The following is a 21,352-nucleotide window of genomic DNA, read 5'->3' as shown; positions in this document are numbered from 1 at the left end:
CTAAATCCAAGATGGCGGACACGAGTTTTCAAATAATGGCAAGTTGGGTATCGTTTTCGAGGTATTTGGGGGTGCTCATTACGAATATTGCTTTTGTTTGAACTGTCGTGTTTGCCATCTTGGATTTAGAAATGAGTGCCATATTTGTATTGAACATTCCCAAACATCTCGAAAACGATACCCAACTTGCCATTATTCGAAAAATCGCGCCCGCCATCTTGGATTAAAACCGAAAATGCCATAAGCAAACTTGAAAGAAAATAACTGTTAAAATAGATTAAGAAATCGCTTAAGAATGCTCCCGTTTTAAGAAAATAAAATATTTCAATATAAAATATTTCGCTTAAGTTACGAAAAGAAAGACATATAATAAGCTATCAAAGTTGTACTGGTGGCGCCAACACTATAGTAGAAACAAATATATACTGTAAATTTGTTGCAATATGTGCTCCAATTCAAATAAAATTAAAATAAATAATTATTCAATAAAGCATGAACGCAGAGCCGTTAAAAGTATTATAAAATAATAAAGTGTCCCAATCACTTACAGGAGTTAACGAAAACATTTAATGTTTATTCAAGTAAATTAGTTCAAGATGCGCAAATAAATCGAAATTACAGGCACCACTAAAATTTACGTAATATAATTATTTTGAAACAGAATAGCAAAATGGGGAGAAAAAAAATTCGTTACTTTGCAACACTTTCGTATCTTGTTGCCGCGAAATTATTTTTCTGTTTTAGTGAATAATTACGTAAAAATATGAGTTGAAACGCATTACTTACTTGTGGAATGTGATGTTAGTGTCTATTTTATGTCTGTCTGTTGTATTTTTACACCCATTTACCGCACATTTCGTCATTTTTAGCAAAAAATTTTGGAGCTGTTCGCGGTGCAATATGACCTTGAGCACTAACAGCCCGCGCGCTCCTGGGAGCGCGTTTGGAACCCTCTAACTTGCCTCACTTAGCGTGTGCGGGCTAGGTTTCTATGCGTTATTATTCTAAGGGGAAGCTCATTGATTTATCGTCTGTAACCTGTAACCACCATATTATGTAATAGTTACAAAACAAATGAAGTCGGTCGTAACTAACCATAAAAAACTGTAAACTACTCTATAGATAGACCATAGATGCTATACGTAACAAGTTAGCGCACGTCAACTATTTCACGTTTCTCTCCATTCGTTACATTATCCTAGGAACTTGAGTTGCTATAAATTATAATTTTAGCACTTTAAATAGCGCGCTATAAAAATTTAGCGTGCTATGCGAATATAGCAGTTAATCTCATCTTTACCGGCGAGCCGTTTTCCAATCCAATCCGTCCAATTCCGTCCAATCACTCTCATCCGAGCTCGTATCAAGAGATTGTGACGAACATCTGTCGCTGTGCGTATTGTTCTTAACTTTATGCAGCTTGTTACCGTATTTGGTTGTCTGTTTCTTCTCTGTCGCGGAGCTCGTTAAATATTCCCTTCCAGATTTTATACAGCAACTTTCAAAGTGACCTTGTGGCTTTCATCGCAGCTATGGTAGTTTGCCTTACAAGTGTTGAACTTATGCCTCTCATGTGCACCGCATCGATGGCACTGGCTTGAGCTAAGTTTACGTAAAAACATACTCAGTTTGTTGTGACGAACTGTACTTTGCCTTGCTTTGACTTTAATAGCGGTAGCAGGCATGTCACCATCAGCATCACCTTCGGCGAGCTCTCTGGACAGAGCTACTGCGAAAAACTGTTTAAAGGTAACCTCTACAGTTCTTCCATCGTGAACCTCTTGAAGGTCTGGCCATTTTGTTTCAGATCCACTTCTAGTTGTGGGTGATTTAAGCCGGCGGCAAATCGATCACGTAATAGATGTTCGAACATTGTATCTTTGTAGCCAGAGTCGGTGGGGAGTTTCTTAAGCCTGTTGGCGTACTGTTCCATTGTCTCGTTGTTGCCTCGTAAGCAACTCCAGAATTCAGTTAGGGCTTTATATCTCGTGATTTTAGTTCGATGTAAGTCGAGTAGCTTAGACTTTATGTCATTGTACGAACTATTCTCAAAGTTAGGTATGAATGCTATTTTTAAATCGTGAAATGTGTCAGGGGATAAGCATGACATTTATAATTCTTTCCTAGTGTCATTTTCACTTAGGGCCCATATGTCACATTTGGCTTCGAAAAATTCCATTAATTTTTTCTATCGATGCAGTCACAGGGTTAAAAGTGTCACATTTAAAACTTTTAATAATTGTATACTTGTTTTTGCTTGTCGAGCTGGTAGGTTCCATGACAGGTGTCCCTGGCGTGGGAGTCTCCGCTGTCGGTCGTTGCTGTAATACAAGCTGTTGCAAAATGTCAGAAATCTGTTATTGTTGACTTTTTTGTAATTGTAGAAATTCTTAAAATTGTTCCTTGTTCATTTTATTTGGTTACTCCTCGTCGCCAATGAAATAAATAAATACTAACATAGTTCAAGCATTTATAATTTTATAGTCAGAACGTTGACTAAGTCAATATCAACCATAGATTATTCATAGTATATAACAGTCAAGTACAGAAACAGAAAATAAAGAGGAGGACATTGCTTTGGACATTAAGTTTATGACATTATTATTAAAAAGTTTACTTAGCTGTAAAGGATTGGCAACCGTGAAAAGCAAAAAAACATTATTATTTAAGTAATGAAACTATTTTTCCGATTTAAATCGCGTATATTTATTTTTTCAAACAAATAAACGTTTCGGGCGCTTTACAGGCCACATGGTCACGGTTGACTGTCACCAATCATGAGTCAACCGTGATCATGAGACCTGTAAAGGACCTAAAACGCTAATTTGTTTGAAAAAAAAATATACGCGATTTAAATCCGGAAAAATAGTTTCATTTCCCATGTGTAACAATCGCGAAAAACCTAATAACTCGAACATTATTATTATTGTGGCAATTAAATCATGTTTAATTATTAGGTACAAATTTCACAAAAATCGATTCAATGCATACGATCCGATTCGTGGATCGATTTAGAGGTATATGATCCCATTACGGTCCAAAAAATCGATTCAAAGCAAAAACTCGTGAATCCCTATGTCATACCCGTGTTGCCACTTTCTGTAAAATTATGTTATGCGATATTGCCTAATACTCTTCCAAAAAAATGCAACGTTATGTACAGGGTCAAGAGCACGTTAAGCTTGACACATAACATTTAAATCCCTCTCTATGCCGCTTACGATAAGAACGATCCAAAGTACAAAGTCTCAAGCTTGACGTGCTCTTGACTGTACATACGTATTATAAGATTTTTTTGTATATACAGCAAATATTTGTACAAACATATAGAACCTGACAATAATTAGTATTTCCGGGAAGAATGAGTACACGTATTTCGAAAAATAACTTTTTTTTTATATTTCACTTCTTTATATTATTTATAGCTTGCTAAATGCTTGCTTCTTAGTTAAAAAAAAAACCTACAGAAAGTGTATTTACGAAGCTGAACCTTACAAAATGACGTTAAAAACACGTCTTAAATTTGAAGCAAACTTTTCAAACGTTACGTCACGTCAAATCCAAGGTGGTGTTTGTTTTTGTTAAATATATTTTTTTGTGAATGCAAAAAAATAGTCTTTTTGAAAGTTAATAAATAAATATCATTGCTTTGAAACAATATTTTCAATAGTTACAATGGATTTAGTAAGTAATTCAATTAATTTCCAGTAAGATTTGTATCGTAAATCGGCCAATATTTATTATAACCACCTCATTGAACAACGAAAATAGTTCGTCTTGTTATTGAATTCATGCTAGAAAAATATGAAGCATGTAGATATTATAGCGATTACTTAATGTACAATAAACTGTGCATTAACATGTATTTGACAGTTTTATCTATCTTACATATAGGTTATAAACGTTATTGTCTACCAAAATCGTGGAGGTTATTTTTGGAGGCCAAACAAATGCTCCGTCATCGGGTTTCACCAATTACGCGCCAGTATCGATTGAACCTCGTAGTGGAAGGTTGTGTGAATTGTATAGTTCCATAATTTATCATTGACATAAGTTTATTTTTGATGATACTGTGTAGGTTTCACACATTCGCTTCCATTCCACAGGATTTGTGCAGTAAGATTTATTTTTGCTAACTCAAGTTTATGTTATAGATGTAACATTAATTTTCTACATTAAAACAAAAAAGTATGTAACTAATAAACTTCAATATGAATAACATTGAATGTTTTAAATGCTCTTTTATAGTTTTCACGAGCCCTATACCCTACTTACGGTGGGGTCGGGCTCAGCCTGTGGCACGTTTCAGATTACGGGGTGTGCTTATGCTCTTCGTTGGCACAGTGATTAAGTACTATGGACGCTTGATGAGGAGGTTTCAGATTCAATCCCTGATTTGAACCAAAAAAAATTTTTAAATTGGTTCTGGTCAGGGTATTCTGGGTATTGCCCTCAGAATTATCGTTACTCTGGTACTCATAGTACAGGAAATTCCCTACTTTGAAATTAGAAATTTGGAGTGATTCTCTGGCATTTTTTCCTTAAACTTCGCTTTTTGGCATAGTTTCCAAGAAAAAGAATCTGACAGAGAGATGGTTGAGATACAACAACGCTATAAGTATCTTATTCCACTACATCGGGAGATATGCCTTACATTAAGAACAATTGTGAAATCTTGTACCGTAATAGAGTCTCCGTATATTACCTATGTAGGGAGGCGTGCTGACGCTTTGGGCTTCGCCCTCCGCTACACCTCGGCCTACGGCCGTAAAAAATAAACAGTAGATTTTGACTGCAAATTATTAAATACTATTATTATTATTATTAAATATGTTATTATTATTATTAAAAATATTATTATTAAACACCCATAGAAATCCCCACATGCCGTTTTTCAATCGAATTAGAGCAAATTTTCATCTGCTTGCATAGTTTTTGCAGGCTGTTGATCACTCGTTTACATTTTCCACATTCAGGTCTCCTCATATTTGATTCTTTGCTTTGGAGCCTATCCGTGTATAACGTTATAAATATATTGTTTTCACCATATTGGAAAGTATGCGTTCTATTTTTGTAAGTGAGTCAGGATTTGTACCTTTATATATATAATGCATGTGTTTCTATGTAGTGTGTACTACTTAATATGTAATCATCAGTCTATCAATTTATTCAAATATTGTTGCCAGAGCAATAAAATGACTAAGGCACCAAAATATAAGCTGCTATTTTTTTTATATGCTAATTTCCTTTCAGAGTGAAATATGGAAATTGAACATGGTGTTACAGTAAAGGTATTATTCTTTGCACAAGCAAAAGAATTAGCTGGTACCAGAGAATCCACACTTTATCTACCACAAAAACTTAGCTACGGACAACTTCTAAATATTATCACAGAGAAATTTAACCTTGAAAAGATAAAGAAAAACATTCTCTTAGCTAAGAACGAAGAAGTTTGCGAAGACACTATTGATATTGATTTATCTGAATGTGATAATATTGCTGTGATACCACCCTTGAGTGGTGGCTAACAACACTCCTCTTTTAAATAGTAAAAATATTAACAAGAATTGGATAGCAGCAGCTCATAAAGATTAACTACTAGAAATATAAGAAAAAGTGATAAGAAAATTACATTATTACAAACTGCACTTCTATTACTGAAGTTACATACAACAAATCGATACAGAGTCTACAAAATACCATTGAGAGTGATAGTTCTCTGAAAGGTTAACAAAATTTGGAGAGGTATTACCATTCATAAGTTGCAAATACTCTGACAATGGATCATCTGAAGTTGACAATGGATGCGTTGTCCGTGGACACCATAAGTGACCTGGTCTTTGACCCCAGCTGTGGAGCTGTGTCTATTTTCGTCGGAATTACAAGAGATAATTTTGAGGATAAAAAGGTATGAATACTAGTTAAACTTTGTTTTTAAATGAGGTAAATCGCATTATCGGAGAAGTACCAATTAAAATATGTTACACCCAAAGGGACATGTGATTGTACCCGTTAACTTAGTACTCAAAATTCACAGCTTGCTTCATTGATAAACTCAAACCTTATCAACTGTAACTTGAATGGTATTGGTACTGTTAAATTTAGTTATATGAAATAAAGACTTTTGCTGTTGTTAATAATTTTAAAGTCACTTAACATTTAAATTTAACAGTTTAAATTTAAAAAATTTCAAAGTTTCAATTTGTATTTTGATGCAGTTGATTTTAAAGGTCATAAATTACAGGTGTTTGTAACAGCTATAATTTATTATTTTCAGTAGTATATTTCTATTGGGAGTACAAAAACCTGCTGTTGCTATATACTCGTTCTTGCCAAAGGCGTAACTTGTATCAGGGAAATTTTCATTTTATATAGCACTTTACATGTCGAACTGTAGCTTCTCGTTTCACCACTCAGTGGACGAAACAGAGAGTGTAGATTCTGCCACAAGGCGGGTAAAACTTCTCTACACCTCTTACCCAATGCTGCCCCTTGATTGACGTACGAAACTCCATACAGGGAAGGCACAAGCCACAGCCAGGAGACATCAAACAGTAGAGGCCATGAGAATCCTACAGTTCTTTAACACAGTTGGTCTTGGCTTTGAATGTGTGATGATCATGTGAGTGGTGATCATGATAGATCATTTATTGCATAGATCCTGAATAAAGCCATCCTAGTAATAATAATAACCAATGAGTCATATGCATATATATTTTAAAACACGCGGTGAAGTCATTCAAAAGCAAACTAGAGCAAAAATTATGAACCTCTTATACCAACCTCGTTGCCATAAAGTAATTTATAAGAATAACTGCTTCAACATGTGTATAATTATTTACAATAAATTACTAAACGAAATTAAATTGTTACAAGGACATACTTTTAAATTAAAATTGACAAAATGGCTTTTGACACATTGCTTCTATAGTAATAAAGAATACTTAGAATTTACAAATTCATGACATTAATTAGAAACTATAGAGACTAAAGAAACATTGAATCCCAATAATATTTGCACATCTGCTTGCAGGTTGAATACAATGTACCTAATTTTACTTAAGACCTTTGTAATTGCTGTATTCTGGCAAATAAACGTATTCTATTCTATTCTATAAAAAGGGTTACCATTCTTAATGGAAATTGTTTGCTAATGAAATGAGAGTAAAACCTTACCCAGTAATGATAAAAATTACAAATACTGCAGTTCCTTATTTCCTCACATCCGTTAGTAACAAATTCAGACATTTGTTGTGGATATGGTGCAAAACCAGTTAGCAATAAAGTGTTAATTTAAATGAAAAAGTTCATAAATAACTGTGACACTACAGCCTTGTACAACGTGAAAGATGTTGAGAAATATTTTTTTTAAATCTAAACCTAGCATTAGATCTCCTTGTGAAAGAGTTCGTCCAGGGAAGTACTACCTTAACTGGAACCTTACCTATTTCTGCCGCCAAGTGGTAATGACAGCTGGTGAAATTATGGGCATATGGGACTTGTCAACTTTTGTCTCTAGGTGACGGGCGCAGTGGCATTACACTTCAGATCTTTGCGATTTAAATCTCTGAGCAAACGCTACGAACAGGCGTGTCGCTTACTACCAGGCGCACGACTCATTCGTCCCGTCATTCCCTTGGTATCATAAAAAACACAAATAGAAAATAAAAAAACAAAACTCCTGAACGAAAAACAGTCACGACCACCTAATTAAAGTTCCTCGAGGAACCATAAAGACTCCCCTATTCTTCAAAATATATTTATGCACATTTATTTTTTACAATATTTAATTCAAATATGTGCAAAGCAGTAGTATAAAGTTTTTGTTTCGCTACATAGGTTCCCAAATAGTTTTGGCTCACCGCCCTTAGTACTTAGGCAAGAAAAAAAATTTAAACACCTACCACCACAAAATAATTCTTGAAAACACTTGTTTTTTATATTAACACAAAAATAATAATAAAAATTGTATATAAGTATGTAGTGTGCTTTATATAGATAATTCAGGTTTTTGTTTTCAAATGCGATAGCAACCCCTGGACAGCATCAAGCCCTCCTATTGCTTTCGAGGCCCCTAGGACTCTTCAGCGCCCACACTGGGAGGCGATAGGGCCCACTTTGCGAACCGATGCGCGATAATAATAATAGCTTTATATGTCCCTTACAACAGTACTATATAACTTATTCAATTTCTATTTGCTACTATGGTTAGTATTGTCTTAATTTACAGTTAGTAGTGTTATGTGTAAGGGCCGCTTTTAGCGGTGAAAGTCTCCTCCATCTTCTTCCAACAGACTCTGTCTAGTGCCAGTCTTGGCCATAGTGTTCCTGCTACCTCTACGATATCATCACTCCACCTCTTTGATGGCCTGGCTCGTCTCCTTTTCTTATAAATCGGGTACCAGTTCGTGACTATCTGTGACCACCTTCTGTCTGTGACTCTCTGGATATGACCAGCCCATTACCATTTTAGTTACAACACCCGACTTACAACTTCTCTTATCTTTGTGCTTTTTCTCAATACTGAGCCTTAAATTGCGGTCTTTGAGCTTTATATTCATATAGTTTCTTTCTATCCCTTTTTGGCAGGTTCTTGTTTTGTTGAGATAGGACGTTTTGAGTTCCCATGTTTTACATGCATATGTTAAGCAGACAATGGCTATAGGCAAGAAGAAAGACTATGCGCTATAGTAAGGTTTAAATCTCGTAAATGGCAAATGTTTAGTATTTATAGTATTTTGTTTACAAGTCATATGCATTGACCATGTCATTTTTTAACTTCTGACCATCAGGTGGTGCATCTGGAGTACGAAGCATATGAAGCAATGGCATTGAAAGCAATGAAAGCCATTTGCGAGGAGATTCGCAGAGAGTGGTCTGCTGTTCACGGCATCGCTATGTACCATCGGTAAGAGTTTACTTTTACAACAATTATTAAATTTACTTTACGAGTCTGTTTTGCTAAACAATAATAAAGTGTTAATAATTATAACAAACTAGTGGAATAATTTCACAAAAAAATAATTGTATATGGTGTTTCACCATCCTGACATTCAATAAAATCAATTAATAATGAAGTTATAAAGTAAAATATAGGTATGCAGAGGACAAAGATTTCCACTTACTATAATAATAATAACACACGCAACACAGCCCACACTAGGAAAACCCTGTGTCGCAGGTGCTATGGACACACACATAGACAACCACAAATTACACCCAAACTCACGAGAGAAATAGACGTAGGCCATACAAATATTTCCCCCGGCCCGATAATCGAACCTGGGACCTCTGCGTGGCAGTTCGGCATGGTAACCGTTTGGCCATAAACGCAGTTGTATACTGTGTTCATGATATACATTTTCATTATCATACTTCATATACACTTGTGTAAACGGTGCGCCTGTAAGCTGGTAATAAAAACTATAGCACTTAAAAACCTATTTTTATGCAAATTTTACAATGAAAATTATAATAACCTGCGCGAAATAGCATTACTTGAGTTTTATTATCATACAACGTACTGAATACAGTCCTATGCAGTGATAAGCGGTATTTCAAAGAATACTAGATAAACTTAGCCAACGAACATGTTATTGTAGCGCTATGACACTCTAGACTCGACAACAACACACCAGCAACACAAACATGCAACACTGGTGTGTTGCTGGTGCGACACACCTGCATAACAGCTACACCAACAACACATACATACACCTACACATTCACCTGTTACACTTACAAGTTAGGTATTGTAAGTGTAAACACTATTGGGCAATTTTCATTATAGTACAGGGAAATTCCATTAAAAATGTCATGTTTCTTAAATTGCCAATTATTTATTAATTAGTTATCAACAATGGAAACCTTTGATACACCGATAGCATGCTGTGAAAATAAATCTCAGAGCAATATTTAATTCAATAAAAAAGGTTCCGAGAAACAAATTAAATTTTAGCATACGTTGGCTAACTGTAACACTAAGTAAGCTGCGTTAAAATAATAATAATAATAATAACGCACACACTCAACATAGCCCTAGGGAAACCCTGTGTCGCGGGTGCCATGGACACACACATAGACAACCACAAATTACACCCAAACTCACGAGAGAAATAAATGTAGGTCATACAAATATTTCTCCCGGCCCGGGAATCGAACCTGGGACATCTGCGTGGCAGTCCGGCATGGTAACCGTTCTGCTACAGAGGCAGTTAAATGAGTTTACCTACAGAAAAATAAACAGATTATAGCAACATTTTGTTGAAATAGTGATAAAAAAAATTTGACGACCTCTGTGGTCGAGTGGTGTCGACATCTTTGAGCCGGGTTCGATCCCCGGCTGGGTTAATGAAGAAAACTAACTTTTCTTCATTGTCTCGGGTCTGGGTGTTGTGGTACCGTCGTTGTTTCCTATTTCCATAAAACAAGTTCTTCAGTTACTTACTTTGGGATCAGTAAAAAAAATTATCATTTTTACCAAATATTCAAGAGCTTATTTAAATCACAATTCTACGAAAAAAATAACTGTACTTCCGAATAATATACTTTTCACTACGGTGAGAATAGCGGTAAGAAAGGCTTTCTTTCTCATCAGAAATCTGCGCGCAATAGCGTTTCTCCACGCTAGCGTAAAAAAGGTTTTTAAAATTCTAACTTGACGGGTGGTGCACCTAACTTTTTCTTTCGATGAAAAAGAAACATAATGACACGTTCAACTACGCGATTTGTCGTACATTATTTATTGATGTAATACGAATCCGTTGGCATATTTTATTCTTATTATTGTTGAAATTAAATTGACGTCGATAACTAATATTGCTTATTAAATTATTTTAATACGTCGAAGAACTCAAATAATTTCAATAATCACACAAATTTAAAGTACAAGCAAGAATAAAAATTGAAGAGGTGCAAATTCGGAACACATCCGAAGATAAACTTTTTCCTTTGATGAAAAAAACTGATTTGTTATAGTTCAACCATTGAGCTACCAATGAGTTCCAACTGTTTTTCTTTCATCTACCATTTTCGTCGCTATAGTGAAATGAAAAGTTGTTTCGCTCGGGAGCCAAGTTGTTTTGCGTCTCTCGTCGTCGTCGCCTTGAAATCCTCGCTACGCTCAAGATTCTATTTTTGAACCACTCGCTTCACTCGTTCTTCAATCTTAACAGCCTTCAATACAAGAACTCACGTCAAATAACAACTTTTGCAGCGTTGCATAACAAATAACTTACTGGCGAAAGAAATACTAACTTACCGATAATTATCTATGTTGTTACTCATGATAGTATATCCATGGGATGGAATGATTTAACATGTACCAAAGTTTATGAAATATAATAAGGTCGGTTATTAATTTATGATAGGTGGTTATACTTATCTCAATTCTGCAGTCATAGTATTACAAGCTTCTGCTTAGTTTAGGTACCAGTATTTTGCAAACATAATATAAACACAATTTTTGTATATCTTACTTTGGTTCATGTTCAGTTGTTATGTTTGTGGAGAAAAATAAATACATTATTAATTAAATTTTTATTGAATTGATATTCAATTACCTATTTTTTTGTGAAATTACTCCACTAGTTTGTTATAATTATTAATACAAAGATCGAACACTCAGAAAAAACACCCAGAAAAAATTCCTTCGATCCGGTCGGATTCGAACCGACGTCTTCTTGCATACCGTGTCAGACGCCATACCACTACGCTACGACTAAAAAGTCGTTGAAAGACCAAGTACAAAGACACGACGCAAGCACATAGAAGAATTCGTGAGGTCCGTTGTTTCGTTCCGTGGCTTAGTTGGTATAGCGTCTGGCACGGTATGCAAGAAGACGTCGGTTCGAATCCGACCGGATCGAAGGAATTTTTTCTGAGTTTTCGATCTTTGTATTAATAATTAAATACATTATTATTATTACTTAACAATAGTTCTCGGTAAAATATAAACCAAGTTGGTAGAGTAGTATAACGTCAGCAAGATTTTTCGGAACTTTCATTCGGTTGTTTCGTATTTTTATTTGCACAAAAGTTTTCCGTAGCTTAGTAAATAACGCAGTAATATTTATAATTTGAATAACCTCATTTTTAATTTACTCTTCGAAGCGTTTATTACTACCCATTTCTATAGATAAACATAATTAGCTCTTGGGTACTGGACTACAAGGTACTCAATAAATCGTTTCCATTGTGTTAAGATAATAACAGAGTAAATGTGAATGTAGTGAATGCAGAAATAATTAATCTATTGTAAATGTGCGCTTTTTAAAATAAACGATTTTTTTTTAATGTTTAATATGTATTTAATTCTTTCATCTATATTAGTTGACCTACGTATAAATTATAAATGAACTGCATTCAAGGTAACATTATTATTATGTTAAGCACACTAAATTATTATTTAATAATCAAAAATTATATTTGATCCTCTGTTTTTATCATTGGTTTTTATCAAAAGAAAAGTCTTTTAACGATTTTGACATTTTTATCCAGTACAATTTTGATATTGATTTCCTAATAAATCTTGGTTGCGCCCACCATTCAGTAGGTTAGGTTAAGTTAATATGTGAAAAAGCAGAAGCCAATTTGCTTGCGTTTCAGAACATGTTTTCAGGTCAAATTATATTATAAATAATATAATATTAGTGTAAAAATAAAATCAACATTTACTTAGTTTTAAAAATAGTATTAATATTTTATTTTTGATGCTAATTTGTCTTAGTTTTGAGGCCCAACATAAAACTATCAAAACTAATTTATACAAATCAAACATTTTTTCATTGCGTAGCTCAGAACAGATTAGACTATAGATCGATTTAATTTATTTTATGTCTAGAGAAAGAAGATCAATCGTTAAACAAGATGACCGTTTAGATTTTTTGCCTGCTGCTTTTGCAAATTTAAAATGATCATTTAAATACATGCCTTTAAAAAGGTCAATTCTTACATCGTCCAAGGGTCACATTATCTTTTCGTCATTGCTAAAACGTATGTAGATAACGAACATTGTGGTAGGACGATAATTCTCGTTGACAATATGAATGATATTGTAAACAACAAAACAATCCATAAATGACTTACAGATTCAATGTTAATGTCCGAGATGCCTGACCCCCCAAACGGGCTCTTTGGTTCTGATATTAATAGATCAGAAGAAATATGTTTATCAAACTTAACCTTTTATCTGAGAGCCGTAACTAAAATTCATTTTAGTATTACTTCCTTGTTGCATCATTAGTAAATGACGTTTCAAGAAACTTTTCAAGTCAATTAGATGTTTAAGCTTTTTCTTCTTATTGTATAGCATATACTATAATGATTGCCATCGTGGTGAAAAGGATTGCTGCCCAGGCTGCGCTAGACGTACTGGGGGTCGATTCAGAACGTTACGTTAACTCAGGTGCCGACCGATTTCTTTTCGTTTTTATTCACGACACCCGAATCGAACGTCAAACTGTCGTATTCGAAACCGAACCGAAATGACGTCACACCCGTCGATTACTCGAACGTCTCGACCGGCAAAGGCTACGAACGTTATTCAGAACGCAGTTATCGAATGAAAGTTACCGAACGTCCTATTGTTTACAAAGCAAGAATTTACTATGAAAATCTCTTTATTATTTTAAATAAAGTCTGGATTTTGATTAATTTTAATTATTTATTAAATTTTTATTGAATTGATATTCAATTATTTTTGTGAAATTACTCCACTAGTTTGTTATAATTAATAATACAAAGATCGAACATTCAGAAAAAACACTCAGAAAAAATTCCTTCGATCCGGTCAGATTCGAACCTACGTCTTCTTGCATACCGTGCCAGACGCTATACCAACTAAGCCACGGAACGAACCAACTGACCTCACGAATTTTTCTATGTGCTTGCGTCGTGTCTTTGTACTTGGTCTTTCAACGACTTTTTAGTCGTAGCGCCATCTATGAGAAATCTATGACAGATTTATCACCCAGTTTTACAGCTACCAGTCCTGGCGAGAGATGTCCGAATCCGACCGGATCGAAGGAATTTTTTCTGAGTGTTCGATCTTTGTATTAATAATTTTAATTATTTTAATGCAATGACTAATGCATTCCTGTATTTTAGGCCTTTAAAGTCTTAAAAATGTATATTAAAGGATCTTCATTTTTCTTATAATCTATTTCACCGAATAACTCCGTAAACGCTGTTGGATAACGATATCTATCCGAATCCGACTCGAACTTTTAACTCGAATGTTCTGAATAGCTCGGAAACGCCCGTCGATTCGACAACGATATCCAATCCAACGATTCGGTTATTAAAATACCGAAGAGTTCTGAATCGGGGTCCAGGAAAGGAATGATACGTCGACTTTTTTCGTACACTCCTAATTTACTTTAATTATATTACATAAATATAAAATTCAACCAAAAACCTGGAATTTATAATTATTAATACAAAGAACGAACACTTAGAAATAATCCTTCGGTCCGGTCGGATTCGAACCGACGTCTTCTAGCAAACCGTGCCAGACGCTATGCGGACTAGACGGATTTTTCTATGTGCTTGTTGTCGGATCTTTTCGTATTTGGTTTTCGACGACTTTTTATGACAAACTAATGGAGCAATTTCACGAAAAATAATTTCATTTCATCTGGAATTTCTTTACACTTTTCTTGTAAGAAAGCTATCAGAACCAACATGTTGGCTAACCCTGCTTTGCATTGCGGAGTAATATCTCTACACGTCTATGTAGAAGCTACTTGTAACCAGTTTTGTGTTCAAACAAAAAAGAAACAACCAATCATTATTTTGATTACTTCACAACATACAACAAGGCCGCCGTTAGTGGTTTATCTAGTTTCAATTGAATTGCATATATCCTGTTGTATACAATACGTAATTTATTATAGCGAACCTTGTTCAGAAGCATTTATAAAGTAATGTATATGCTGTATGCCAATGGAAGAGAAACAAGAATTGGCGTGGAATTTGCGTTCATTGTGTAGTTAGACTTTTTTATAATACCAAGTAAGAGGGACGAACAAAGTCGTGTGACATACAAAATACATAAATTTCAGACATTAAATATTTATGTAATTTTTTTATTTATCTTTATTTTTTTTAATTATATTTAAGATAAACAAAAAATGGTGGTTGAGTGGCTTACACACCAGTTTTCACACTTACAATTTAGATATTGTAAGTTACTACACTATTGGACAATTTTCATTATAGTACAGGGAAATTCCATTAAAAATGTCTTGTTTCTTAAATTGACAATTATTTATTAATGGTTTATCAACAATGAAAACCTACGATACACTACTACGATACGATAATCTGAGAGCAATATTTAATTCAGTAATAAAGGTTCCGAATAACAAATTAAACTGCAGCATACTTTGGCTTAAGACTAAGTAAGCTGCGTTAAAATAGTTTACCTATTGAAAAAAAAAAACACAGATTATAGCAACAACATTTTGTTGAAATAGTGATAAAAAAAATTTGACGACCCCGTGTTCGAGTAGCACATCGGTTTTCATGGTGTCGCCATCTCTGAGATCCCGGGTTCAATTCCCAGACGGGTTGATGTAGAAACTAACTTTTCTATATTGTCCCGGACCTGGGTGTTTATGGTACTTTCGTTGTTTCCGAAATCCATAACATAAGTGCTTTAGCTACTTAGTATATGATGTTGTCTAATATTTATAAAAAAAAATCTACCTATTACATGTTCCATTCTTCTATGGAGGGGGATTAGGCCTTAGCCACACTCTCTGGCACATTATTAATTTAATTCCAGATTAGGCAAAGTCCCCTGTCGCGAGGCGTCTGTGGTTATAGCAGTAAGCAGCCCGCACCGCCGCGACTCTCTCGAGGCGGTCTCGGCCTGCATCGATCGGCTTAAGGCGCGGGTGCCCATCTGGAAGAGGGAGGTGTACGCCGACACGCCGCCCGTTTGGAAGGAGAACCGCGAATGTGCGTGGAGTACTCATCATTCACAGATTGTGCCCCAGGCACAGTAGGTTAACTATGAACTTCCTGCGGTACAGTCAGCATCAAAATAATCTTACTTTATTTAGTTTGCTAGACGACTACGACGAGATAGGAATTATTTAGGTGTGCATGCTCCATTATCGACCTCATCGTCTCTTTCTATCAGGTGAGAAGGAGGTCAAATGTACAATTTTATAATACAGAGTGACGGGGTGAACAAGTCGTGCGCGCACATTACTGCTTGGCGTCAGAAATAGGTAAGGTGGCAGCACTCACCTTTACTGTTACTTTGAATTAAAACGCTTTAGTCTTCGTTTGGTCGACCGACAGCACGCTTGTCAGTCATGCCGTACCGTAATTCTATATACTATGGCATGATTGTTTATTAAAAACTTGTAAAACGAAAAACAGGATGGTGTATCATATTTTATTAAGTAGTATATTACGTTGTCGTAGTTATCATTTCGTATATCAAAGTTATTTTCACGTTTGTAATATATGTATGTATATTTCTTTAAGTGAATTGTTTTAAATTAATATTGGCAGTAAAGGATACTTACTCATCGACTATATAACAGAAATAGAGACGAAATATCATTTAATTTGTTTGAAAACTATTCTGCCAAATCATTACGGTGACGTGTGTCGTCAATTGTTTCACTTCAAATCGATCAGTTTAACTTGAGCTTTGCTATAATGGACGAAGATTTAAAAATTACATATTTAATTACCGTTGAAATGTGATTCCGTTTGTTTTGTAATTGGATGTTTTGCTGTTTTTCCCACACCACCAAATGGAACAGCCACCCATAGTTACAGATATTATCTTTATTACAATAAATACAGAACATTTTTGGAATATACGGAGACGTACATACAGATCAGTTGTTTGCGCTGTACTATTTCAGCTTTCTGATTTGTGATTTCAGTGCAAACGAGAGTTGATATTTAATATTATATAAGGCCCATTTGCCTGATGAGTGGCCAGGGATGGCCCTTATTTCGTCTCTGTTACGGGTTATATACTTGCTGAGTCTGCTCCATTACTCTGGTGTTCAAGCAGTTTTCACTGGAAGATGAAGATGGTGCATTTTGTTAAGTTTCCAGTAGAAGCTGAATATAGTGAATTTGTAGGTCTTGATATTGTTGCAAGCAATATTAAGCAGTACTGCAATGACATTGCAATTTAAATTAAATGTTTTATATACTAAGACCCGTCGTCTATTTGTTGGTAGGTCAAGGGTAATTAGTGATAAATATTCTATTGTTATTTTCTCCTAAGCAATAAACTTTTGGATTACAGTTTATATTAAAGTGGAAATTAAATGGATAAATAATAGAGAACGTTATTTGTGCTTGTATACTACGTGTCACATCCTCAACAGTAAAGTGACTTAATACTAAAACTACAATTTTGGGAAACGACTAAATAAATTAAAAAAAGTAACGTACCATTTAGCTGATGCCAAATAAGTCAAAATATTACACAGATATAAATTCCTTTGATCTAACTTGACTAGAACCTGCAGTGTAATCATATCGAAGGTTTTTTTTTATGTTTTCGTCGTTTGTCTAAATAATAATAAACTAGTGCAATATTTTCACAAAAAATATATGAATATTATATTAGTAAAACGTAGAGTCAATAAATAAAAATTAACATAGTATTTGATGTGAAAAACGACATACCGAAGGTTTTCCAGAATAGTGGCCTTTTGCGTGGTTTGCAAAATTAACTGGCACGCTAAGCCGACAAACCGTATTCCAGACCAAAATTGTGACTGGATCTTTTTAAACAATGGAATGATCTTAAATGGAGTGCATCTTTTTCATAACAATATTTAGCAAATTTCTAATGTAGCTGGGCAATAAGTCAAAAGTGAACTATTTTCGTTTTTTATTTTGGTTTTGGTTTGAGCCACTTTAAAAGTAGTGATATTATAAGTTGTATTTCTTTTTTCTTTTTTTTATTGTTATCAAAGCGAGTGTTTAGGTTTTTGGTATTACACATTGGAAAGGAATGAATAAATTAATTAATTTCCATTTTATTTGTCAGTTTCCCAAAAACTTTACTATTTCAATTATGTTACTTTATTATTTAAAGTGTGATGCAGTGTAGAAATGTAGTTATACATAATTTCCATAATATAAAATATTTTTTGGTTGTTACCTAAAAAAGATATCTCAAAGATAAGCTCATAGAAAAATATCACATATGATATGATATGATTATTTAGAACATAGCGATGTTATCGCGTTGTTTGTATAGATTTAGAAATATTAATATAAATGGACAATGGTGTCAATTCCGACAAACACATGATGCATCTCTTTAGTCTAAATTTTTATTTAAGTTTAGTGCTCTCAAATTTTGACAGCATTTTGACAGTAGTCTTCTTCTTTTTGGTTATTGGCGGTGTCAGTTTTGTAAAAATATATATAAAAATTATAGCGAACGTCACTAATGTCAAGTTTTAAATAGAAAAGTATGAGTCTCACGGTACATATTAACTATAATGTCAGTACAGAGTACTAAACTAACCGACTTCAAAAGTCATTCATCCCCTAGTTTGCCACCCTTAGAGGTGGAATAATTTCTTCAAATTTAAAGGGAATACTACAGAGGTACCATCTTTAGAACAAAAAAAAGGTCATCAATATCGGTTCACAAATGCGGTTAAAAAAAAGTTATCGCGTAACATATATACAAAAAAAATACAATCGAAATGAGTACCTCCTCCTTATACCGCATAACTCGCGTATTTTTGCTCGACGTGTTCGACCTCGTGGTCTATACTGAATGACCGGGCTGCAGTTTTCGATGGAGCGTCCGCCGCGAAAGCTCATAATTAAGAAAAATTCGATGTGAGTTGTTCGTTACTTTAGTAGTAATAATTTATTTCAAACATACATAATCCATAATATTTATTAGTGAAAATATATTTAAAACTAGTGTTAAAATTCAACACACGTCATCTAAGTTTAAGTATAGTCTATGGGCGTCTACCAATTTGACAGCTCTGAACTACAATTAAATCTTCTTTTAGCTCTGATAAATACACAGATGCACTAAACTTAAATTAGGTTTAGTTTGCTGGAATCGATACCAATTTATTGTTATGTTTTTGTTCCTCTTTTGTTGGTGATTGGGTTAGTAATTTTTTTTGTTATCTTTTTTATCGAGTCTTATTAGAAAAGGCATAATAAACTTGTTGTTACCACAAGTACATTATAAATAAATGTTCCTTGTTATGATACTTGTAGATGTTTATTGTGTTACCATTTCCTGATATTCCTAATCGTTCAAAACAACACACAAAACATTGTCAATTATTTTGGACAAAACGGCAATGTCTTAAGTAGGCGAACTGTCATAAGTGCTATTATTGCTTGGCTAGAAAGAAGAATATTCAATTATGTCATCGTTTCTCGTTTTTTTTGTTTTCCTTCGTTCCGCATGGAACATTCGAAGGTCAGAGACCATATTGCCTAGTCATTAGTCTCTCTTTTACTGCAGTGTTTCGATTTAAGTCTTCAGCGTAAGATACTTCAGTTTAAGTATTTCCGTAAGAGAGTGTAAAGTCTTTAGTTTAAAATATGAATTATCCAGGATCCGAAAAAGTCGCAATAATATCAAATGTTAACGTCAAATCCTTAATCATTTGTCAATTTTATTTCGTTTTAGTCATCTTAGTATAATGTCATCGTCGATTGTATCGACGGAGCTAACACTATAAAAAACAATAGACTAAACTAAATATAGCCATATACTGTGCTATTTATAAAACTAAATAGGGTATATACGTCGACCTATTTACAAGAAGAGCCTGAATAGAGCGCGGCACCGAATCAGCAGGTCAATCGATTCGATTAGGTATCGTATAATTTCTTTTAATTTTTATTCACAATAGCTGAATCGAACCTCAAACTATCGTATTCGAAACCGGGGCTCTACTCTCGATCTCCGTCCGAAACAATTACTGCCAAATAAGCAATACTTGACCAAATGAAAAGACGCGTGATGCGAATGAAGCTTCATACTGGATACTTGTCTTTTAATTTTGTCGAATACTACTTATTTGACAGTAATTGTTTCGGACGGAGATCCAGAGTAGACCCCGCGAACCGAAATGACGTCACACCCGTTCGATTACTCGAACTTCTCGACCGGCATAGACTACAAATGTTATTCGGAACACAGTTATCGAATAACACTTACCAAACGTCCTATTGGAATTGTGTATGGAAATCTCTTATTATTTTAAATAAAATCTGGATTTTATAACATCTTGTGTAACTTGCAAACTAGGAGCTTTACTCCCGTTTTCCATCCGACATCCAAAACAATTCAATGCCTTACTTTCTCAATCTCGTATTTTATAAAGAGTTACTATTCAGGAGATGACAAAACTTTCTATTTATTTTAAATTTTATATCAAAGGTTAATTTGGATGCTTTACTTCAATAATAGGTAAAAGCCAGTTTGTGAATATGAAGGCAATGTGATGTGAAATTAGCCTGCAAAGTTTGTATATACAATCCATTTTCTGCATTTCAGTAACTTGTGCTTTAAGATACGAGTTTGAGAACGTAAGACGACGAATTGCTGTCAAATAAGTAATACTCAACCAAATTAGAAGATGCTTGATGCGAATGAAGCTTCCTACCTGACATTGTCTTTTAAATCACTTTTTGTAGGTTTTGACTGTTGGAATTACAGGAATCTTATAGCCTTTAGTAAAAAGGTTGTCAGGAAAAAAAATACATTCAGTTATACATCAAGCCTTTGGAATCTTTGTGTTTTTGCCGCCAAGCAGTAATATGAGCATCACTACGTTCCGATTTTGGGACTTCTTAACTTTACGTCTCAGGGTGTCTCGGGCGCAGTGGCAATACGCCTCAGGTCTCTCCGAAGTGGCATTGCATGTGGCTTACCATCAAGCTCACGACCAGTTCGTCCTGCCACTTGATATCGTTAAAAATAAATTGCGGAACATGTATCTTGCTCAATCTCGCACTCGCGGTCGACTAAATTCATAAACCTCGTAACCTCCATTCAACCCGTCATGTGTGCTAGAGACGCATAGTGTCCCTAAAAATTTTGGTACTGTATAGTGCTAGTGATACACGGTGTATCTAATGGCCAGCGCAAACCAGCTTGCGGGAAGGTAGAGGACTTTAAATTTATCAATGTCTATTTTATGCTATTGCAATTGAAATAAGGTATACATTTCAATGCTCTAAGAGGCAGAGAGCTCCGAGCTTGATCTCAGAGCGTTGTACCTAATAGTAAAACTACCCTACCCTAACTTTACGCTGGCCTTAACGCGCAGTTATATTTTCATCCACCATTTTTATTTATTTTTTTATT

The 21,352-nt window shown here is 34.6% G+C and overlaps 2 protein-coding genes across 2 annotated transcripts; both read left to right on the top strand.

The window, feature by feature from the left end:
• Positions 1-3,979: 3,979 nt before the first annotated feature.
• On the top strand, positions 3,980-5,543 carry LOC113239891 (molybdopterin synthase sulfur carrier subunit-like). The gene is made up of 2 exons (XM_026477052.1): positions 3,980-4,011; positions 5,254-5,543. The coding sequence occupies exon 2, from the start codon at positions 5,262-5,264 to the stop codon at positions 5,526-5,528; it is 267 nt and encodes an 88-aa protein (XP_026332837.1). The 5' UTR covers positions 3,980-4,011; positions 5,254-5,261; the 3' UTR covers positions 5,529-5,543.
• Positions 5,544-5,649: 106 nt separating this feature from the next.
• Positions 5,650-16,642, top strand: LOC113239889 (molybdopterin synthase catalytic subunit 1). Its single transcript, XM_026477051.1, has 3 exons — positions 5,650-5,908; positions 8,793-8,908; positions 15,788-16,642. Exons 1-3 carry the CDS (start codon positions 5,780-5,782, stop codon positions 16,008-16,010), a joined length of 468 nt encoding a protein of 155 aa, XP_026332836.1. The 5' UTR covers positions 5,650-5,779; the 3' UTR covers positions 16,011-16,642.
• The last annotated feature ends 4,710 nt before the right edge of the window (positions 16,643-21,352 follow it).

The sequence above is a fragment of the Hyposmocoma kahamanoa genome, unplaced genomic scaffold, assembly GCF_003589595.1.
Source record: "Hyposmocoma kahamanoa isolate Upper Pololo Valley unplaced genomic scaffold, ASM358959v1 117, whole genome shotgun sequence".
NCBI lineage: Eukaryota > Metazoa > Arthropoda > Insecta > Lepidoptera > Cosmopterigidae > Hyposmocoma > Hyposmocoma kahamanoa.
Note: the sequence above shows the minus strand (reverse complement) of the source record. Positions and strands in the feature narration are given on the sequence as shown.

Coding starts and splice junctions, on each gene's coding strand:
- LOC113239889 (XM_026477051.1), top strand. CDS start 5,780: ATGGATCATCTGAAGTTGACAATGGATGCGTTGTCCGTGGACACCATA. Junction 5,909..8,792: donor ATAATTTTGAGGATAAAAAG/GTATGAATACTA, acceptor TCTGACCATCAG/GTGGTGCATCTGGAGTACGA. Junction 8,909..15,787: donor GGCATCGCTATGTACCATCG/GTAAGAGTTTAC, acceptor ATTTAATTCCAG/ATTAGGCAAAGTCCCCTGTC.
- LOC113239891 (XM_026477052.1), top strand. CDS start 5,262: ATGGAAATTGAACATGGTGTTACAGTAAAGGTATTATTCTTTGCACAA.